Source organism: Neolamprologus brichardi, chromosome 10, assembly GCF_056152115.1.
Source record: "Neolamprologus brichardi isolate AB-2024 chromosome 10, ASM5615211v1, whole genome shotgun sequence".
Lineage (NCBI taxonomy): Eukaryota > Metazoa > Chordata > Actinopteri > Cichliformes > Cichlidae > Neolamprologus > Neolamprologus brichardi.
Window position 1 is genome coordinate 27,325,870 of NC_142113.1, and position 19,224 is coordinate 27,345,093.

The 19,224-nt window shown below is 38.6% G+C and overlaps 1 protein-coding gene across 5 annotated transcripts in view; it reads left to right on the forward strand.

Annotated features, from left to right (window-relative positions):
- Positions 1 to 19,224, forward strand: part of cadm1a (cell adhesion molecule 1a) — a 471,405-nt gene that overhangs the window by 393,187 nt on the left and 58,994 nt on the right. For all 5 annotated transcript variants that reach the window (XM_006785090.3, XM_006785091.3, XM_006785093.3 and 2 more), the window contains one exon: positions 8,027 to 8,199. In XM_006785090.3, coding sequence (XP_006785153.2) covers positions 8,027 to 8,199 — 173 coding nt within the window. The remainder of the gene's footprint in view (positions 1 to 8,026; positions 8,200 to 19,224) is intronic.

A 19,224-nucleotide genomic window follows, 5' to 3' on the forward strand; every position in this document is an offset into this window, starting at 1 on the left:
GTATGAGTGAGACACGTTATATAAGTCTAGTGTACAGTACTGTGCTAAAGTCTTGAGCCAATCCTTCTTTATATTTTGCTCAGAAAATGGGAAATAGGTGCAGCAACTGATTGAAACGTGCAAACATATATGGAACGACTGTATATAAGGTACTGTAAAAGCAGAGTCTGTACGGTTCTAACGAGCTTCAGAGTCAATATTTGGTATGACTTCCTTTATTCTTTAACATAGCCTGAAGTCTCTTAGTCACCTTTTTTGTCATTTCTTTAACTAGTCTTCGGGAATAGTTCTCCAGGCTTCTTGAAGGCCATTTATTCCACACTGCTTCAATAATGTTGACGTCTGGGCTCTGGGCAGGCCAATCCATGACTGATAGTGCTCCATGGTGTGTTTTTCTATCCAGCTATGCTTTTACTACAGTGTGTTTGAGAACATTTTCATGAAAAACAAAGCTGTTGCATGATCTCCAACACCACTGGGGAAGCTCCAAACCATGTCAGAGCCTCCACCGTGATTTACAAATTACTTGCCACTCACTAGTCTACCTACTGGAATCACTCCATAACCTGCTGGAATAGATTTTTAGTCCAGATCCTTTGTAATTATCATGCGTCTCCGTTTTCTCCCTGTTTTCATTCCGTAAGAATGGCTTCTTGACAGCCACCCTTCCACCGACACATTTCAGATGCGTTTCTGAGGTCCTATGTCAGGTCTTTGCAATACATTTCCATATTTTTAGGGACATGACTTTGAGATGTTTTTTTTCTGCTGTAGTTTCTTTGGTTTGTTGCTTCTTTTGTCCTCCACTTGTCTAATTCCATCGACTTTCTTAAGGATGCACTGTTTTTGGCTAATAGCTTGCTATTAGCATCTGATTTTGGCTAATAGCTTGCTATTAGCATCTGATTGTGGCTAATAGACCCTTGTTGTTCTTAAAGATGCAATTTAAAATGGGTTCTTTGGTCAATTTTCTGTTATGTTGAGTGGCTTAACAAAAAAAAAGAATTTACCTGAAAACATCTTCTGTGGAGATACTGTTGGTTTTGTCCATTTTGGGTTATAGCTGTGGCTGAATCCATAAGCGACAACCTTTTCCCTTTGTAGATATAAAAGGGCTCATTATAAGTTAATGAAAAAACTGTGATTATTATTTTCAGTGAACTATACACCAATGCAAACATAATAATGAGTGTTGTAAGGTAATGTGATTGTTGTCTACATCCTGCATACTCGACTTTCCAAGTCTTCCCCATTTAGAACGACCAAGCATCTCTCAGATCTCCAGAGTTTTTCTTTAGGGGTATCTTGTTAGTCCCTTTATTATGCTGTAATATTAAAACCACCTGATTATTATTGTTTTAGGCCTCTTGTGTAGGTGTTCTGGCATTGACATGTGACATTTAAAGGTGTCCTGTCATGTCTGGTGGAATGACTTTGGTAGCAGTTCCCTTGGGCCTTGTGGGTTCTGGGGTGGAGCCTGCTTGCCTTTATACATCCTGTATATGTTTAATCACATGGGGATCTAGCGAGTTTGAAGGACACGTCAGTACTTTGGACTCTTGGTCATGCTTCTTGAGCTTATCTGTGGACTGTTTACTAATTGGTGGGCCACATTGTTCAGCTGATATATGCCAGTGCTACAGGCAGTACTATTATCATGTGGAGCGTGCGTAGTCTGTTTGCTCAAAATACCACCCACGTGAATGCCACTACTCAACATTCACTCAATTGTAACAAGATGATCCGTGCCATGTCCTGGCATTAAAAAAAGTGACTCGTGAACATTGCCTCATGGGCTAAAACTTAGTTTTTGATGACAAATTAGAAAATTGGAAATGCCAAATGTCACAACTGTGTGGAAGAGGAAGCTAAGAGTGGTACATAAACCTGACAAGCACAATGTGTTGTTTTACTCAACACTGGCTCTAGAACTAATCTTCTCGCAGACAGCAGAGATTTCTTCTAATTAGCCGATGGAGTTCAGCTGATGGATAGAATGGCTGTGAAAGTACAGTTTCAGGGAGGAAACTGTGAGTGGAATGTGATAAGGACCTGGGTCCTGGCTAGTCTAAATACCCATTACTGACTACATAATCACGTAATTGAATGGCTTCTATGTTCGTTTTTCAGATTTCCAAAGGGGAAATTTGAAAACTGACCTGTAATTATGAAATACATCAGAATTACTGTGTGATATTTTGAGCAGGTATTTAATTACTGCTGCTTTAAAAGTGGAGGACCGAGCAGAAGGGCATTAATAATAGTGAGGGGAGTGGGTCTTAATGTCTTGCAGTTAGAATTTCAGTAGGCAGAGGGTTGAATAGGCTGGGTGTTTTTTTCCCCTAAATGATGAGGGATAATATTCTGAAGGTATCTAGGGAAGGTGTATGAGGCTGAGAGAGAGTATGTTGATGGATTTGAGACACTGGATATGCACTCATGAAGTCAATTTTGTGATTAAAGTTAAATGATTATTTGTGGTACACAGAGCTGTGAACAGAAAACTGTCCTCAACTAATTCTTCTCACCATTTTGAAAACTTACAGTGACTCGGTGCAAATAAGCCCTTTGAAATGCCTAGCCTTATCATCTGAAAGCTCCAGCTTGTTGCTCATTAGGATATTATTTCACCTGCATCATCCGTAAACCCAGCTGTTGGTTTGTTTAGATGGCAGGTCTTTGTGATATGAGATGTAATGGAGTGCAAATGAAACCATTAGGGAGAGCAGGGTTGAGCGTAGCCCTGAGAGCCTCCGGCAGGAGACCTGCTGAACTGTTCAAATATCAATAAATTGTACTTGGTGCTGTTGAAATCTATCAAATTAGTATGTTGACAAGCTAGTGCAAATTTGAACAGAACACAATCATGAGATGAAGATGCTGTTATGAAAATTACATTACAAACTTGCTGGTGCTTCTTTTGTTCAAATTCAAAGGTAAAGGGCTGCCTTAGAAAAAGGCCCACGCCATGAAAACTTAATGGTTTCTGGAATCTGCAGACTTGAAAAGCAGTTTGTATTTTTGTTTTTTAGCATAAAAATATAGCTAAAAGAGGTGTTCACAACATTTTATACTGGATTTGAATGCCAACCAAGCTCGTTTATGTTTGTCATGCCCAACTAATGTCAGACAGTGTATTTATGAAGACAGACATACAAACAGATAATTGTATTAGTGAGAAATGGGCCCTGTGTACCTGGGAGCGCACTGAGCACATAAATGCATACAAAAAGTGAATTGCGCTGCAGTAGAGGGTTAAAAAGTTTCAGAGGAAGTTTTTATACCTTGAAATGCGGTCGCTGGTGTCACGGACTTCAGCTGTCCTCTCTGCTGGAGAGTTGAAAGTTGGAAAGTGTGTGAAATTTTGTTTTTCGGGAAAGTGTTTTGCTAAGGAAATTAGAGGCATGAAAGAGTGATTGATGGTTATTACTGAAATGTGATTGAAATTAGTTTCCTTCCTTAGAGGTCTGAGTGAGGTGTAGACTTTCTAAGCAGGTTAAAATGCAACCAAACATAAGCAATCATAATTTCTTAGTGTGTTATTAATTCTTTTTTTCATCTAAAGCCGCGGTCCCCAACCCCTGGGCCATAGGCCGGTACTGGTCTGTGAGTCGTTTGGTACTGGGCCGCGAGAGTTGAGGCTCGGGTGTGAAATTTATGGTTTTCAGGGTTTTTATCGTTAACTCTGTTTCCCTGGGTCTTTTCCTGTGTTGTAGTTGTGTCTTATTTTGAAAGAACTATTTATGCATTACCACCAGCGACCAGAGAGCATTAAGGGGCAGAGAGGAGGATGTTACTCCTAATGTTGTTAGCGCATTTCAGGAGGACGCTGCAAATAAAGTTACACAATTACACAGTGAATTTGCATTTATTATTATATTTACAAAATACCACAGTTTTTGTCTTGGTTGTATCATTTTATCCACAACACCTTAAAGGCCGGTCCGTGAAAATATTGTCTGACATTAAACTGATCCATGGCACAAAAAGGTTGGGGATCACTGATCTACAGCATTGTGTCTCATGTCACCCTTCATTTCTTATCTATATCTGTTAAATTAGGATTTTTTTTAATTTTCTTTTTCAATATTTGACTATATACATTAATGGAAATATAATATATAAGGTGAAAACAGTTTGGAACAAGGTTAAAAAGTCAGTACGTTGGCAGTGCATTTGGCATCATAGTCATGGTAAAAAATGAAGCTACTGCCAATCAGACACTCTCCAGATGTTACTGTGTAGTAGATCAAAATCTAATCTAATCTGAAAATGGTTCAAGGTACAAGTTCTGGGCTGAAAAGGGGTGAAAAATTTGAAAGGCCTTCAGAAAGCCTGGAGAGCAATTGCTTAAGACCACTTTAAAAAATGACAAGAATGTCTGCCTTGTTAGAAGCGAAATACAAGGGAACGAGTGGTGACTCTTGACTGCACTTTATTTGTCAAAATCTTTGTGTGCGAAACCCTCGTAGGCACCTTTGCATTTGCCTACACAGGCAACTCTAATGCATTTCATCATGGATGACGTTATGAGTATGACATCAACAGCTGAACTCTGTTTGCAGCTGCAGAGGGCAGCAGGTTCAGCCAATGCCAGCTTTAAATTGGCCGTCAGATTTAAACCTTAGTCGTAATCCAGTCTCGACCATGAATCAAAGTTAGAACCAATCTTTAACTGTCTTCACTTTTCACTTTCCCATCTGAGGCTCAAAAACTCAGTATGAAACTCTGAAAGGTAGAAGTACAGAACAGGCAAACACACACACACACACACACACACACACACGCATAGATCAAAACAGTGTGCACTCCTGAATGCCCCTCCCTTCCTCCCCAATCCCCCACCCCCTGCAGTTTTCATACTTGGCATAGAGACAAGCTCACTACCCGTATTCATTTTATAAAGATGAAAACACAATCAATACAGTGAGCCGGGAATTGGAAGTCATTTTCATTAGAGCTGCTGAGAGTTGTGCAGTCATTACCAGCAGATAGCACAGGGGGCCCCGACTGCAGGCAGCCATTTGTATTCTAGACGCCTGCCCTTCCTCTCTCCTTGCAACCCCATCTTACCTCTTCCGTCTATCTATACCTCCTTTCCTAGCTTCATTTTTCCCTCCTCACAACATCCAATGCACCTATAGAAACATTTTCTTCTAGGTTATGTTTCCAACTCCATCCGAGAATACGACTCATATTTCTAAATGTTTTCTTTTTTTAATTTACATTTCACTTCACCTACAGAACACTTGCAGCAGACACGGTCCTCTCTCTTTCAAGCCATCCACCACAGCCATTAAAAACACTTGTGGTTTGTTTGTTTGTTTGTTTTGAAAATGAGCTTCAGGAGCTATTTCATATTTTTCTTTTTCCTGGATTTTTGTGCCCCTCCACCCCCCCTCCCATTTGCTTGCTCCCTTCACACCAAATGTTTTCAAATGGAGGGAAACAAGTTAAAACACCACAACAAAATGCAACAAGAGAGACCATCAGCACATGCTCAGGGGAAATAACAGTAGCTGGCAATGGCCATTGAAAGTTGCAGCAGCAAAATAGAGGTGTTTTGTCTTTTTCTTTTCTCTTCACCCTCTGTGACTCTGGGCACTTTGAGCTCATTGTCATAAAAATGGAATCTGTCACCCTGCTATAAACCTCAGTCAAGGTAGAAAAGAGAACAAAGAAAGACGCTTGGTAGGCAGCCACCTACAGAGCTTCTCTAAGTATACAAGCGTGAAAAGTCTGCAATTTTAAGACAAGGCTGGTGCACGGTTATTGTTACTTTTAGAGGTATGCAAAGGTACAGATGTCATTTCAATACATCTCGGTTTGTAATGGTCTGAACTGCCATTATTTACCATTATTTATTGTTGCTTTAAACTAAAGACAAAAAAAGACTAAGCTGTGTTAGTTATCTTCAGAGAAATGGTAATCTGTTACCACATGTGGGTAAAGTTGTTAAAAGGACCTGTAAATGTATGTCTACTGTAGAACAATCATATGTGTTTTTACTGATTGGATCGATTTGCTAAACCTCACTGGATTGAAATAAAAAGAGAAACTGAGATTTAAATAAAAAGACAAACATGACAGTGTGACACATATAATAGACTTTGGTCTTTTTTTTCATGAAATCTTAGCAGTCAGAGTATTACTACGTAAGCGCAGTGTACCACAGACATACAGTCATTTGTAAAACAAAACAAACTGACCTCTGAAAACAAAGAAACAAAAAATGGTGGGCTACCGTGATACTGACTGCACTGTGAAAAAGGTATTTGAGCTTGAACAAAACATGCAAACAATTAAGCAACAGTTGTCCAAGATCAGATACTGATGTCAGTCCAGAGAGTTGTTTAACTTGTTCATTTTTATATAGCCAAAAGTGCAAAACAAATGCAGACCTATAACCTCCTAAGACCCGAACTCTTCCAGAGCATGCATTTTTCATTTCTCTTTGATATTTGGGCATATTGGGGCCCGATGAATGTAAAAACAAAGAATTATCAAATGTTTTTTTTGTTTTTTTTTTACCTGATTTTTGTTTCTAAGAAAAATGAGAGCCACAAATGAGGATATTTGTTAGAATTTTGATTGAACAGTGGCAGTATAATGTCCTCGTAAGTGGATATCAGGCCCTTGTAGAGCAAAAGTGAGTATTTTGGTCTAAATAACCCAAAATGTGATGTCCACATATGTGGACGCAGGGTCCTAGGAGGATAATATAAAAAAGAAAAATAAAACTGAAAAGATGGAATTTCTTGGTTGCCTTTGGACCTGTCCTCATACATCCATGGGATTTGTGTGTGTGTATTGCATGACCTTTACTCTAGAGCCAATCCTTAATCATTAGTTGGCCATACAAGATAATTATTTGGTAGATTGACAGGAGATTTATTACATGCATATTGCCCAAATATGAAACCTATAGCGAGTACATTAAAATGGTAATATAACCTTGGTACCATTGCCGGTGCTTGCTGGACTGTCTGATCACTGAGGTTCTGTCTTCAATATTACATAGACCCTATAATATATTGGCTTTACCTTACAGTGTAAAACACTGTTGTTGTGAATTGCCATTATATATTTTTTAAAGTATTACTTAAAAAGAAACCAAATATATATATTAACATTTTCTGTACATATACTAAATATGTATGGCTATAATGTTACAATGTTGTTTTTCAAAGGAGTATAAAATAATGTAATAAGAATTTTAAATTTCTCATAATTTGAAAATTTAGAATGTGAGTAAAGATGACATTTAATTGTCATTTCTTAAACTGTTTTTTTTCCCCCATTTTCATTGTCAATACAGTCGTAGATTATACTTAATATATTTACTTAAGATATATGAAAATGACAGTATGATTGCATTTTATTATTTTTAAATTAATATATATATATATATATATATATATATATATATATATATATATATATATATATATATATATATATATATATATATATATATATATATATGTATGTGTGTACATATGTATAAATATATGTGCATGTATACACACACATAAGATACATTTTCACTTTCAACCTTAATTGTTAGTCATACTAAATAAAGGATCATGAAATAGAACTGCCAAGATTCAGCTGTGAAATATCAAGGAAAAAAATTGATGAGAAGTACTTAATGAAAAGGTTTTTCAAATAAAAATTTGTTCAGTTTATGCAGTGGACTCTAATGTGTTCCCACTTAAACTGCATGAAACTTGATTTCACAATTCATTCACTGATAATATGAATGCCGTTCATTTAAAACAAGGTATGCAGTATGAAATATATATATATATATATATACATACATATATATATATATACATACATATATATATATATACATACATATATATATATATATATATATATATATATATATATATATATATAAAATATAAAATATAAAAGGTATCACTGATATAGGGGATCAATAAAACATTGGCCGAAACTAGCTGATGAAGAGCAATGTGATCTTACTCCTGTTCTTACTCTGGTGTTTTAATTTCAGGCCACAGCGGGTGAACTGGTTGAAGGTGGATGATGACGTACCGTCCCATGCAGTTATCACCGGCGCCGATCTTTACATTGAAAATCTAAACAAGTCCTACAATGGAACCTACCGTTGTGTGGCATCCAACTCAATTGGAGAGGCTTACGATGACTACACCCTCTATGTCTATGGTACGTTCATCTATCACTGATCCACTAATATTTTATTATCTCTTACTGAACAACCTTCCAGGTCTTTTCCTTTACTTTCTGAGGCTTTCTTTCTTCAGAGGACCAGTTCTAATAAAGTATGAATTGTTGCTTCCTTGTACTCTCTCTGAGCTATATTAACATTTAAAGATCTTCAAACCTTTGGCCTTTTTGAAGAAGTTTTAGGAGAGTGAACATAAACAGCAGAATAATTTATTTGTAGAGTGATGAATGATTTTTAAGACTGGTAAGCAGTTAACTCTGGTGCTCATTACTAGCTCTTGGAGCACACTGAATACTCTACTGGCATAATCCAGAGTATGCAGGCCGACTTTTAAATACGGTCTCTGTTTTATTACAGCATAAACTTATTATATTTATATGAACAGCTTGTCACTGTACTCTGTTCACTTTGTTAACCTAACTGTCGTGCCCCTTCATGTAGGAAATACATTACAAAAACATTTGGTCTCTAATAAGCTTTTAAATGCATGATTATTGTTGTTCGTCTCACTTGTGCCTCAGTAACACACCTGTGCTCAAGCAACTACTTAAGATGTTGCTTCTATTTTGTTCAAAGAAAACACGAAGATCCTGTCTCACAATTGTGTCTATGTATTTTGACTGACTATTTTAATTAGACACATTTTTGCATACACACATTTTAGATTTTACAAACAAATTCTTGTGACATGTCTTGAAATTTTAAATACTTTGCTGCAAAAATGGAATTCAGGATATAAGAAGGAAATGTATTGTTAGTTTGACTAGTGGATTGAAGATGGCCTTGGAATGCAAATATAACTTAATAGTTAAACTCTAAAGTTAGAAAAATAAAAAATATCACATTTTTTGATGGCTTTAAAAATATTCACTAGGTAGTGTGGATTAGTTCCAGACTTCTGAATTTAGCTCTGAGCGTAATAAACTAAAGTTCTTGTAGGCCCTAGAAGCACACTAGAAGGTGGTCGGCAATTGGAGAAAACAATAATGGCTGCAATTCCCTTCAGTGTGTGGTTTGCTCTAGAAGTAAACATCACGACATCTGCTCCATTGAGTTATTGCATTTTGTTTTTAATATACTGGCCCTGAGACCACAGAGTATTATTACATCCTATTATAGCTTAAGTGATTCTTATGTATGTGCCCTAAAATTTGCCTTAAATGGCTTTATGATCTTTACAACATATACCACAATAATACAGGTAAGCAAAAATTACTTTTATAGATGATGCAAAGTATGCCCTCAGCTTGCTGCCTGTATGTTGGAGTTGCTTGAGGATGCTCCACCTGTGGACTCTGTTGTCCTCTTGATAAGCTCCAATGCTCATGTGGGCATGATTGGGAGGAACGGCCTGCCAGATCTGAACTCGAGCAGTGTTCTGTTACTCGATTTCTGTGCAAACCACAGTTTGTCCATAACAAACACCACGTTCAAACATAAGAGTGTCCATAGTGCATGTGACACCAGGGCACCCTAGGCCGCATGTCGATGATCGATTTTGCAATCGTTTCATCAGATCTGCAGCCATATGTTCTAAACACTTGGGTGAAGAGCAGTGCTGAGCTGAGCTGTCAACTGATCACCACTTGGTGGTGAGCTGGATGAGGTAGCGGGGGAGGATTCTGGACTGACCTGGTATACCTAAACATGTGCCAGAGGTCCCTGTCCACAAGATATTCAACTCCCACATCCGGCAGAACTTTGACAGCATTCCAAGGGAGATTGAAGGAGGTCACTGAGGCAGTTTAACAACTCCTTGGTGGCAGATCCCCTGGGGCTGATAGAGTAGAATAGAATTAGAATAGAATTCAACTTTATTGTCATTGCACATGTCACAAGTACAAGGCAACGAAATGGAGTTTGCATCCATCCAGAAGTGCTTTAGTATAGATATATTACAAGATATATATATTATATATTACATACAAGTTATATTTCCATAAATATATATTACAAAAATGATGAGTTTCACCCTGAGTTCTTGAAGACTCTGGGGTTGTAGGGTTGTCTCGGTTGACATGCCTCTACAATGTTGCATGGAGATCAGGGGAGGTACCTCTGGTCCAATCTTTAAGAATGGGACCAGAGGGTGTGCTCCAACTATAGGGGGATCAGACTCATCAGCCTTGTAGAAATGGGCCAGACACCCATTGCTACCCATTGCTGATTATATAACCGCTGCAAGAGCTTGGTCCGCATAGCCAGCAATAAGTCGGACTAATTCCCAGTGGGTGTTGGACTCCAACAGGGCTGCTCCTTGTCACCAATACATTATTTTTATGGACATAATTTCTAGGCATAGCCAATGGGTGAAAGGCTTGGCTCAGCACCTCCAAGTCTGAGGCCATGGTCCTCAGCCAGAAAAGGATGGAGTGTCCACTCCAGAGATCGACAAATGGATTGCTGTAGCCAGAGTGAGGTGAATACTGTACCAATCCATTGTGGTCAAGAGAGAGCTGAGTGTAAAAGCACAGTTCTCGATTTACTGGTTGATCTACATCACTACCCTTACCTATGGTCACAAGCTTTGGGTAGTGTGCGGAAGAACAAAATTGCAAATACAAGCAGCCGAAATCAGGTTTCTCCGAAGGGTGGCTGGCTTCACCCTTAGAGATGGAGTGAAGAGTTCGGCCATCCCTGAGTGACCTCCTGGGTGAGGTGTTCTGGGCATGTCTCACCGAGAGGAGGCCCCGGGGCACACCCAGGACAAATTGAATCTCTCAGCTGGCCTGGTGTTCCCCCGGACAAGGTTGAGGAGGTGGCCAGGCAGAGGGAGGTCTGGGCTTCTCTGCTTAGGCTGCTGTCCCCCTGGCTCGGACCCGGGTAAGCAGAAGAAAAGGGATGGCTGTATGGATATGATGCAAAGTGTACACGGCTATATGCTATCTTTTCATCCCCCAGCTGGGATCACTGGATGAGGGGTGTGCATTCCGTTAAGCACCGGAGCTCCTGTCCACACACCTGGAGTTATACCACACCAGCTTCAGCCTACTTGGACCAGTTTTACTCATTTATGTCGCTTCCATGTTGGTCCCTTCTTTTGCTGTATGCATTTCTGTCATTCTCATAAACATATTCTCAACATGTTTTTGTATTGTTGATACCATTGGCATTTAATACCCGAGCAAGGCATTATACTCTAATGCGCTCATTTTCCCTGACCAAAATTACTTCACTATCCCTTTTGGTAGACCCTGAGCATGTAGAGAAATAATTTGGCTGCTATTGTGAGATGGAATTAGCAGAGTGGAAAGGCTTGGGGTTTTTTTTATGTGGGGTGTGAAATACAAGTTCAGTGCCTGATGGACACCAGCTGAAAAGATGTTATTTACAGCAGAGCGAGCTGCTGTGCTAATGATGAGTACACTAAAACAAGAGAGGTACCATTGCAGACCAGGAAATGGCTCACTGCCACCTGCTGTATTATACTTATTAGTTATTATGTTAGCTGTGTCTTTCTCCAGAACTATTTTTTCTCCTTTTTTTCCAAGGATAGTATGAAATCACTGCTACCTAACTATAGATGTGGAGCTTTCTCCAAATTTGTAACATTTATAAAAATGAACAAAATTTTTGACTGAAAAAACTTTTCCACATTTACTGAGCCACTAGGGCACACCAACTGGTAACAACTGCAATTGAACCTCAGTAATTTGTTCATGTTGGAGAGGAGGTTTAAATCACATCTGAAGCCTCCTGCCAGAGAGGCAGTCCACACTGACAATCTCTCTCCACAGGCATTATACTAAACAGCTAAAGGACTAAATACTCTATCCTGTAGGAAAATATGATTCTGAAATTTTTTTTTCCAACTACACGTATTCAAACAAAACCATTTTTTAAATAAAGTCATGCTGATGTGTTTATCATAATGGGCTTTTTTAATAATTATATTTTGCACAGAACTGTAAAACCTTTGTAACAGATGTAACAATGTAGCTGAAGCTGTAATGTGATTACTGAATTTACTACTGTACAGTACTTTGAAAGAAACATTGTAAATATAGGTCAAATTCTAGCTACATTTTTAGTACAGTCATTGTACAATGCAATGTGACCACGGTAATAGTGTTATTTTGTAACAATGTAACATTGCTACTTTGTAACATGCGCACTAACCCTAAAAGTGCCTGTCTGTGCATGCAGATATGTTTGTACTCAGTTACAACACAGATAAAAGCATCAGTAGCAGTAAAAGTTTACCTTAAACCCATGTTGTCCCTAAGTAGCAAAATTCATAAATCACAACTTTGCATTCAGTATGAATTTTGTGGTATTTATTGCTGGCATTTTGTGCCTCTCTCTCACTAGTCCTAACCAACAAAATCCCATGGTGAGGGCTGCAAGTCGGCCTCTCTTATCCACCCACACTCCCCCTGGTGAGAGAAACACAAAGATAATCATGGTGCAACATGTGGGCAACTAAAAGCCTTGCACACAAAAAAAGACATCCGCCATTAAAACCACAGAAGACCTCCATCCTTTTAGAGCTAGTCTTTTGATGACTTTGATGTGTCCGTGGGTCCCACACTCCTAATGTGTACAGTAATTCAGCAGCCAATCGTGCCAAACATTCGCCGTGCTAATGGGAAGACAGGATGTTGTGGTAGAGCTGTCAGGAGCTGATTCTCACATTATGTTTCAGAGCTCCTTCCAACACACATATGCACACACACACACACACACACACACATGAGCATGCCACCTGCTGCTCCAGCACTATCAGCACCATGAAAGCATCTCTGCAGTCAACCTTTTACGTCAGCAGTAGCTTTAAGAGGGGCATGGCTCTGCACAAAAACATGACCCCTATAGGCAATAAACTGCTTGAGTGAGTCACACTGACCTCAGCTTTGTTCTCGTGTTTGTGTTCCATTTAGATAAAAATGAGCTCTGATGCATATGCCCATTTCATTTTGGTTTGTTTTGGGTTGGTGCGATAGCTTCCAGTCACACTGCGAGAGCTGTCAGTTAAACTAAATACATGGATCGTGACTACGTGAAAAATAGCATTCCACACAGCATTCCACTGCTTGCTGCCAGACGCATTGCAAGATTCATTTGAGATGGCACAGAAAAATAGACCAATGATTAAATTTTATAGTTAGAAATTATTTTTATAGCAATTCAAAATCTAGATTACTTTAAAAATCATTAACACACTGTTAGTTGTTATGGCTGTAATTTACAGTATAACAGGATATTATAAGCTTATAGTGAAAATTAAAAGCTGAAAAAAGGCTTCTCACCAAAAATGTTTCTGGTCAGGTTTGTCTCTTGCTCTTCTCTGCTTTTCAAACAACATCCCAGGAAATCTTAGTAAAATATGTAAATTATAGCAAACTATTCTCACATTGTATAAATGATTTAATATTCTGTGTACCTGAGTGATTTGTGAAGTTCTGTTAGCCTAATGTCAGAATGTTCTTATTGTTACAATACACTTCCAACTTACACTCACTGGGCACTATTAGGTACAACTTGCTAGTACAGCATTCCAGCCCTTTTTGCCTTCAGGACTATCTTAATTCTTCATGGCAAAGATCCAACAAGGTGCCGGAAACATTCCTCAGAGATTTTTCTCGATATCAATATCATGGCATCACACTGTTGCTGCAGATTTGTTGGCTGCAAATCCATCATGCAAATCTCCCATTCTGTCACATCCCAAAGCTGCTCTATTGGATTGAAATGTGAGTACATTCACTTGTCAGGTTCAAGAAACCAATCTGAGATTTGAGTTTTGTGACAAAGTCCTTTATCCTGCTGGAAGCAGCAATCGGAAAATGGGTACAAAGTGGTCATAAAAGGATGGACATGGTGAGCAACAATACTCAGGTAGACTGTGGAATTTAAATGATGTTCAGCTGGTGCTAAGAGGTCCACAGTGTGACAAGAAAATATCCCACACACCGTTACACCACCAGCAGTACCTACAAGGGGATGAATGCATGTTTTCATGTTTGTTCAGACCGAATTCTGACTCTACCATCCAAATGTCACAGAATTAGACCGGGCATGTTTTTTAATCTATGCCACCAACAAACATGCAAGTTTCAAAATCACTTAGATCACTTTTTTATCCACATTCTGATGCTCAGTTTGAGCTGAGTTTGAGCTAAATATTTGTGTTAATGAACAGTTAAACAGGTGTAACTAAAAAACTGGCCAGTGAGTGTGAATTGCATCCAACCTTACTGACTAAAGATTCGATTTTCCCTGACAAATTAACAGAAGCAAAAATACCGAATTTAATTTAACCTTATTTCTGCTGGGATTTTAAAAGCAAAGCAGAGCAGAGTAGCAACACTTCAGCATGTTTTTCCAACTATCATTCAGCTTTGCCTGGAATAACAAAAAGATGTTGGCACTAGCTGTTTAAAAGACCTCTTAACAACAGCTTCACTAAAAAAAAAACGGTTTCATGTGGCAATGCCACACAAATGAGTCAGTTCTTGATTTTAGGCACAGCACTTGGTCAATAATGCATACAGTTAGTTATACCTTTATAATGTCTTTGTTACACAATATGTGCCTGTGAGGCAGAAAAGAGCAGTATGGGCTGCTGTTTAGTCCCCAGCCTCCTCCTTGGGATCTTAGTATAGCTCCTGAATGAAGAAGCGACAATGTCTTGTTATTCCTTGGCATAGACCAAATGACCTGGTTAACATGTGTGAAAGCACACTTGTGTTAACTTGGCAGATTAAAGAGTTCCATAAAATAAGTAAATACATGCTAATTGTTAGCTACCATATGTTGCCTCCAGGCTATTTCATTCAAGTCCAGTATATCACGAGATCCCGCATATATATGCAGGGTAATAAAGATGAAGGCAGTAATACTAAGACAAAAAATAGAAACAAATGTAACCAATTACCAGTGTTATTGCTTTAGAATATCCAGCAATGCAAAAGGAGATATCATGAAAAAACATCAATTTTAAATGACTTCCATAAAATGAAAATTCTCTGCCACTCTGTCAACCTCGGGCCTTAAAGCACACACATTACAGCTCTGTAACTTGCAGCTATGTAAAGTCTTCATTGGACCTCCACCATCATTACTCCCTGTGCTCGGCAGCCAAAACAAATACAGCCATATAGCCGGCATCTCCTCTAATGCATTTGAGTCCTAAATATTGTGACCCTAAGTGATGGAGAGCACCATGAGACTGGCTGACACTAACAATGTTAACAGTGAAGAAAGCAGTCTGTATTGCTCCAACTCTCACTGCCTCTCATACTTCACAGGGTAAGAAAACACAACCATCAGGGTTTTCCTTTCACAGTCGAGTGAGACCCAACGCCGAGGGGTTTTAAGTTGTTTACAGGCTGCCGCTTACCCAATAACTGAGTTCTCTTCTTCTCTTCTCCTTCACCAGCACTGGATTTTTATTGCACACTAGCAGCATGTTTAGTGACCCTGTTGCTCTCAGTCATCCTTCTACTTGCTTTACACTTCTTCTCCTTCAAATTGCATGGCAGTTTTTCCCCACAAATCACTGTTATCTCTTAGAGTCGGATCCAACACGCCTTGAAGAGTGTCCCAAAACACCCCGTTCAAGCTGCCTGTGCTCTTAGTTGCTTAAATTGCACTTGAGTGGAAGTGAAATTGCAGATGTAAAATGTTCTGAGGAGGAAAAGTAATTCATCACTTCCAAAACAAATTTGCATGGACTTTATGTTTTAAATCCCTTCTGTCTGTTATTAAGACGTAACAAGATATATGAGAGGCAATATTTTAGATGTTTCTTTAAAATGTATCACCACAGGCAAGATGGATTGTGTCATAGTGGCTTTCACTCTTAAGTTACAATTACACACAATTTCACATGGAAATGGCTGTCAGGTCCTGTCAGGTGCCCATTACATTAATGAATATCAAAGTATATTTGTGCGTGTTTGTACATATTCTCAAATTAGAGAGCAGCTTTTTCACTTTTTGTCTCTGAAAGAAAGAATCTCAATTCTGAATAGGTTGTACACTGGACTCAACAACAACATCCTTCAAGAATTGTGTTGTTGCTATATTAGTTACTTTTTATATTTTTTGTAATTTCTCAGTGGAAATAGAAATCAAACTTTACAGTTCAAAGACACGCAATAGGCTGATTTTTTTATACACATTTACAACTTTGGAATCTGAAAAAAAGACAATTTAACAGTTGAATCAAGAACAGTTCCTGAAGAAGGCTTCAAAGAACAGAGGAAAAAAGGAAAGTACTCTAACTAGATTACCTAAGAAAACAACAAATCAGTGATGCATTTATGCAGTGTTTTAGAAAAACAGAGGCAAAAGAATGCAAGTAATTAGAGACAGCATCACACAAGGCCCCATCTACAATGTTGTTTAGCTGCTAGAATTAGGCTAGAAATTTCTGAATTTAGTTTGGAAAATATTAACGTTTTACCTGTTGATCTACCTCCCCGCTCTCACCTATGGCCAAAAGCTCTGAGTAGTAACCGAAAGAATGAGATCACGATGCAAGTGGTGAAAATGAGGTTCCTCTGAGGAGACGGAGTAGAACTTCTACTCCTCCACATCTGAAGGAACCAGCTCAGGTAGTTCAGCCATTTGACTCATGTGCCTCGTAGGTGAGATGTTTCAGGCATTTCCTACCAGGAGGACGAATAAAAGCAAGACCCAGGACGAGCTGGAGAGATTACAATTTGATGTCTATCTTGGAAACAGATTGGTGTTCCCACAGATGAGCTACAGGAGGAAAGGAAAAGGGAGGGTCTGGGGATTTAGACTGCTGTCCCTGGGACCCAGACCCAGATAAATGGAAATAAATAGACAGCAGTGCAGTATGCTATAAACTAGCCAGTGATTTACCACAGCCAGGGTGCTTGCCTGAACCTTCTGGCTGTAGCTCAGGAGGTAGGACAGGGCTCTACTAATTGGAAGGTTGGTGATTCGATCCCTGGCTGCTCTAGTTTGCTTGGCATATATCCTTGTGCAAGATCCTAACCCCAAGTTGCTCTCTGATGAGTGTGAATGTTAGCTACAAAGTGCTTAAGTATATTAAAGTAAAAAGCACTTGTATAAATGGGTGAGTAAGACATGTTGTATAAAGTTCTTAGGGTTGAGGTAGAGTAGAAAAATGCTATATAGGAATCAGTTCATTTACTTGGGAAAGATTAGTTTAATACATTTTAATTATTAATTAACAAATCTGGAACATAGCGTGTGATGTCAGTAAAAGGATAGTTAAGCTCATCTGCAAAAAAAAAGGTTAGAAATTACAAATACTCCAGTGTTAAATACAAGAAGTCTATATTAATGGTGGTACATAAATCAAACCATTGTCATTATGTAAAAAACAGTATTGTTGTTTTATTAAAACCATTGCAAATTTAAGTAGCTTTGCTGTCTACTATCAATCAGTCTTTGCTGCAGCTATTTCTTTCCCCCAATTTCCTATTGGTTGGTGATGTTATTGTGCAAATATAGGGCTCCTGTCTCATCTGGTGCTCACACAGAGTTCTTTAACTCACTGGCTTTAGCAGGAATGATTCCTGTCAGGCTGTGTCTCAGGGCTTCCTGCAGTCCTGCTCCTTTCGTTCAAACCAGAAACACTGATTCATAAGCCTCATCAGTAAACAAGGCCCGGTGACTCAGCGGGAGGAAAAACACATTCAGCCTGTCACATTTGAAAGTCAATGAGCTCCAGCATTCTTTGATACATTGCACCAGCTAGCCACCAATAACGAGAGATGTAGTGTACGTTCAGACAGTCTCGCCAGTGTTCCTTTGAATCTTTTTTGTAATGCTAAGTTTTTAATGAGTTGTTGACACTGATGATCCCAAACATCTGCTGGACCCTCATAGTTCATGATGGGATAAAACCAATTAGACAGCACCACCCCCGAGCTGGAGTTTGTTGGCTCCCAAGCATGTGTGAAACTCATCAGTTCAAGCTTTGCATGCCAGCCAACTTCCCAATGGATCATTTCTCTCTCTCCCTTTGTCTGCTCATTGGTCTGTACAGTCTTTTGTATTATCAAGGTTGTCTTTAAATAATAGAACCGTGGATAGATTAAAACTCTAACGTACATCAATAGAGTTCCAATGCTAATCCCGATTACCTGGAGGCCTCAATTTGAATTGTCAATTTTGCTTCAGGAAGAGCTCTGAGGGGCTGCTTTGTATTTGAAATGCTTGATTCACTTTTAATTGAGTGCATAAAACAGATACTTTTGAAACCAACAACTGTGATTTTTATGAACTTGCTACGAACAGCTTCTGCCCTCAGGGAGGATTCCTTTTATATAATAAACAACCTCTGTACCCTTACGGAAGGCATCAGAAACAGCAGGGTAATGTTTATTATCATTTTAATGTATCTGTGGAATCTAAGCTTTTTAATTCAGGCTCATTTCATAGTAAAAAATATATGAGATTCAACATTAGATTTTGAACATTCAGTTCTGCAAATGTGATTTACTCAGCTGGAAAGTTACCATGGTGTAAACCCTAATGCAACTTTTTAATACAGTGTACCTTTTTGTCCTACTGTATGTGGCTTTTTAAAATACTAATACAAGTCAACACTTTTTTGAAACTATTTCCATAAAAATACAGAAAACTCAATAAATGGACTAATTATTACATTCTGTGTATGGAAAATGACCTCTTCTGCTTCTTTGTGTTATCTGTACACAACATATACATTAGAGTGCAAAAGTCTTGAGCTTCACCTCATTTGTTTATATTTTGCATTAATGGGGCCACACTTTTTTGTCGTCTTAAGCACAGATTTCTGGAGGTCTTTTGCTTTGCACTGCCCTCTGACTCATGCAAGTATTAAAACAGGCACCAAACTCAAGGAATAAGCAAGTGTTTAGTCTACATATAACAGATAATTTAGCAAAGAACCAGTTTAGACACTTTGTTACTAGCAGCCTGATGTAAAAAAAACAAAACAAAACATGAGCTGGTTCCATTGGCTTCGTTTAATCTATGAAAAATGGCAATGATACCACAGTTTGAAGGGCATAAAA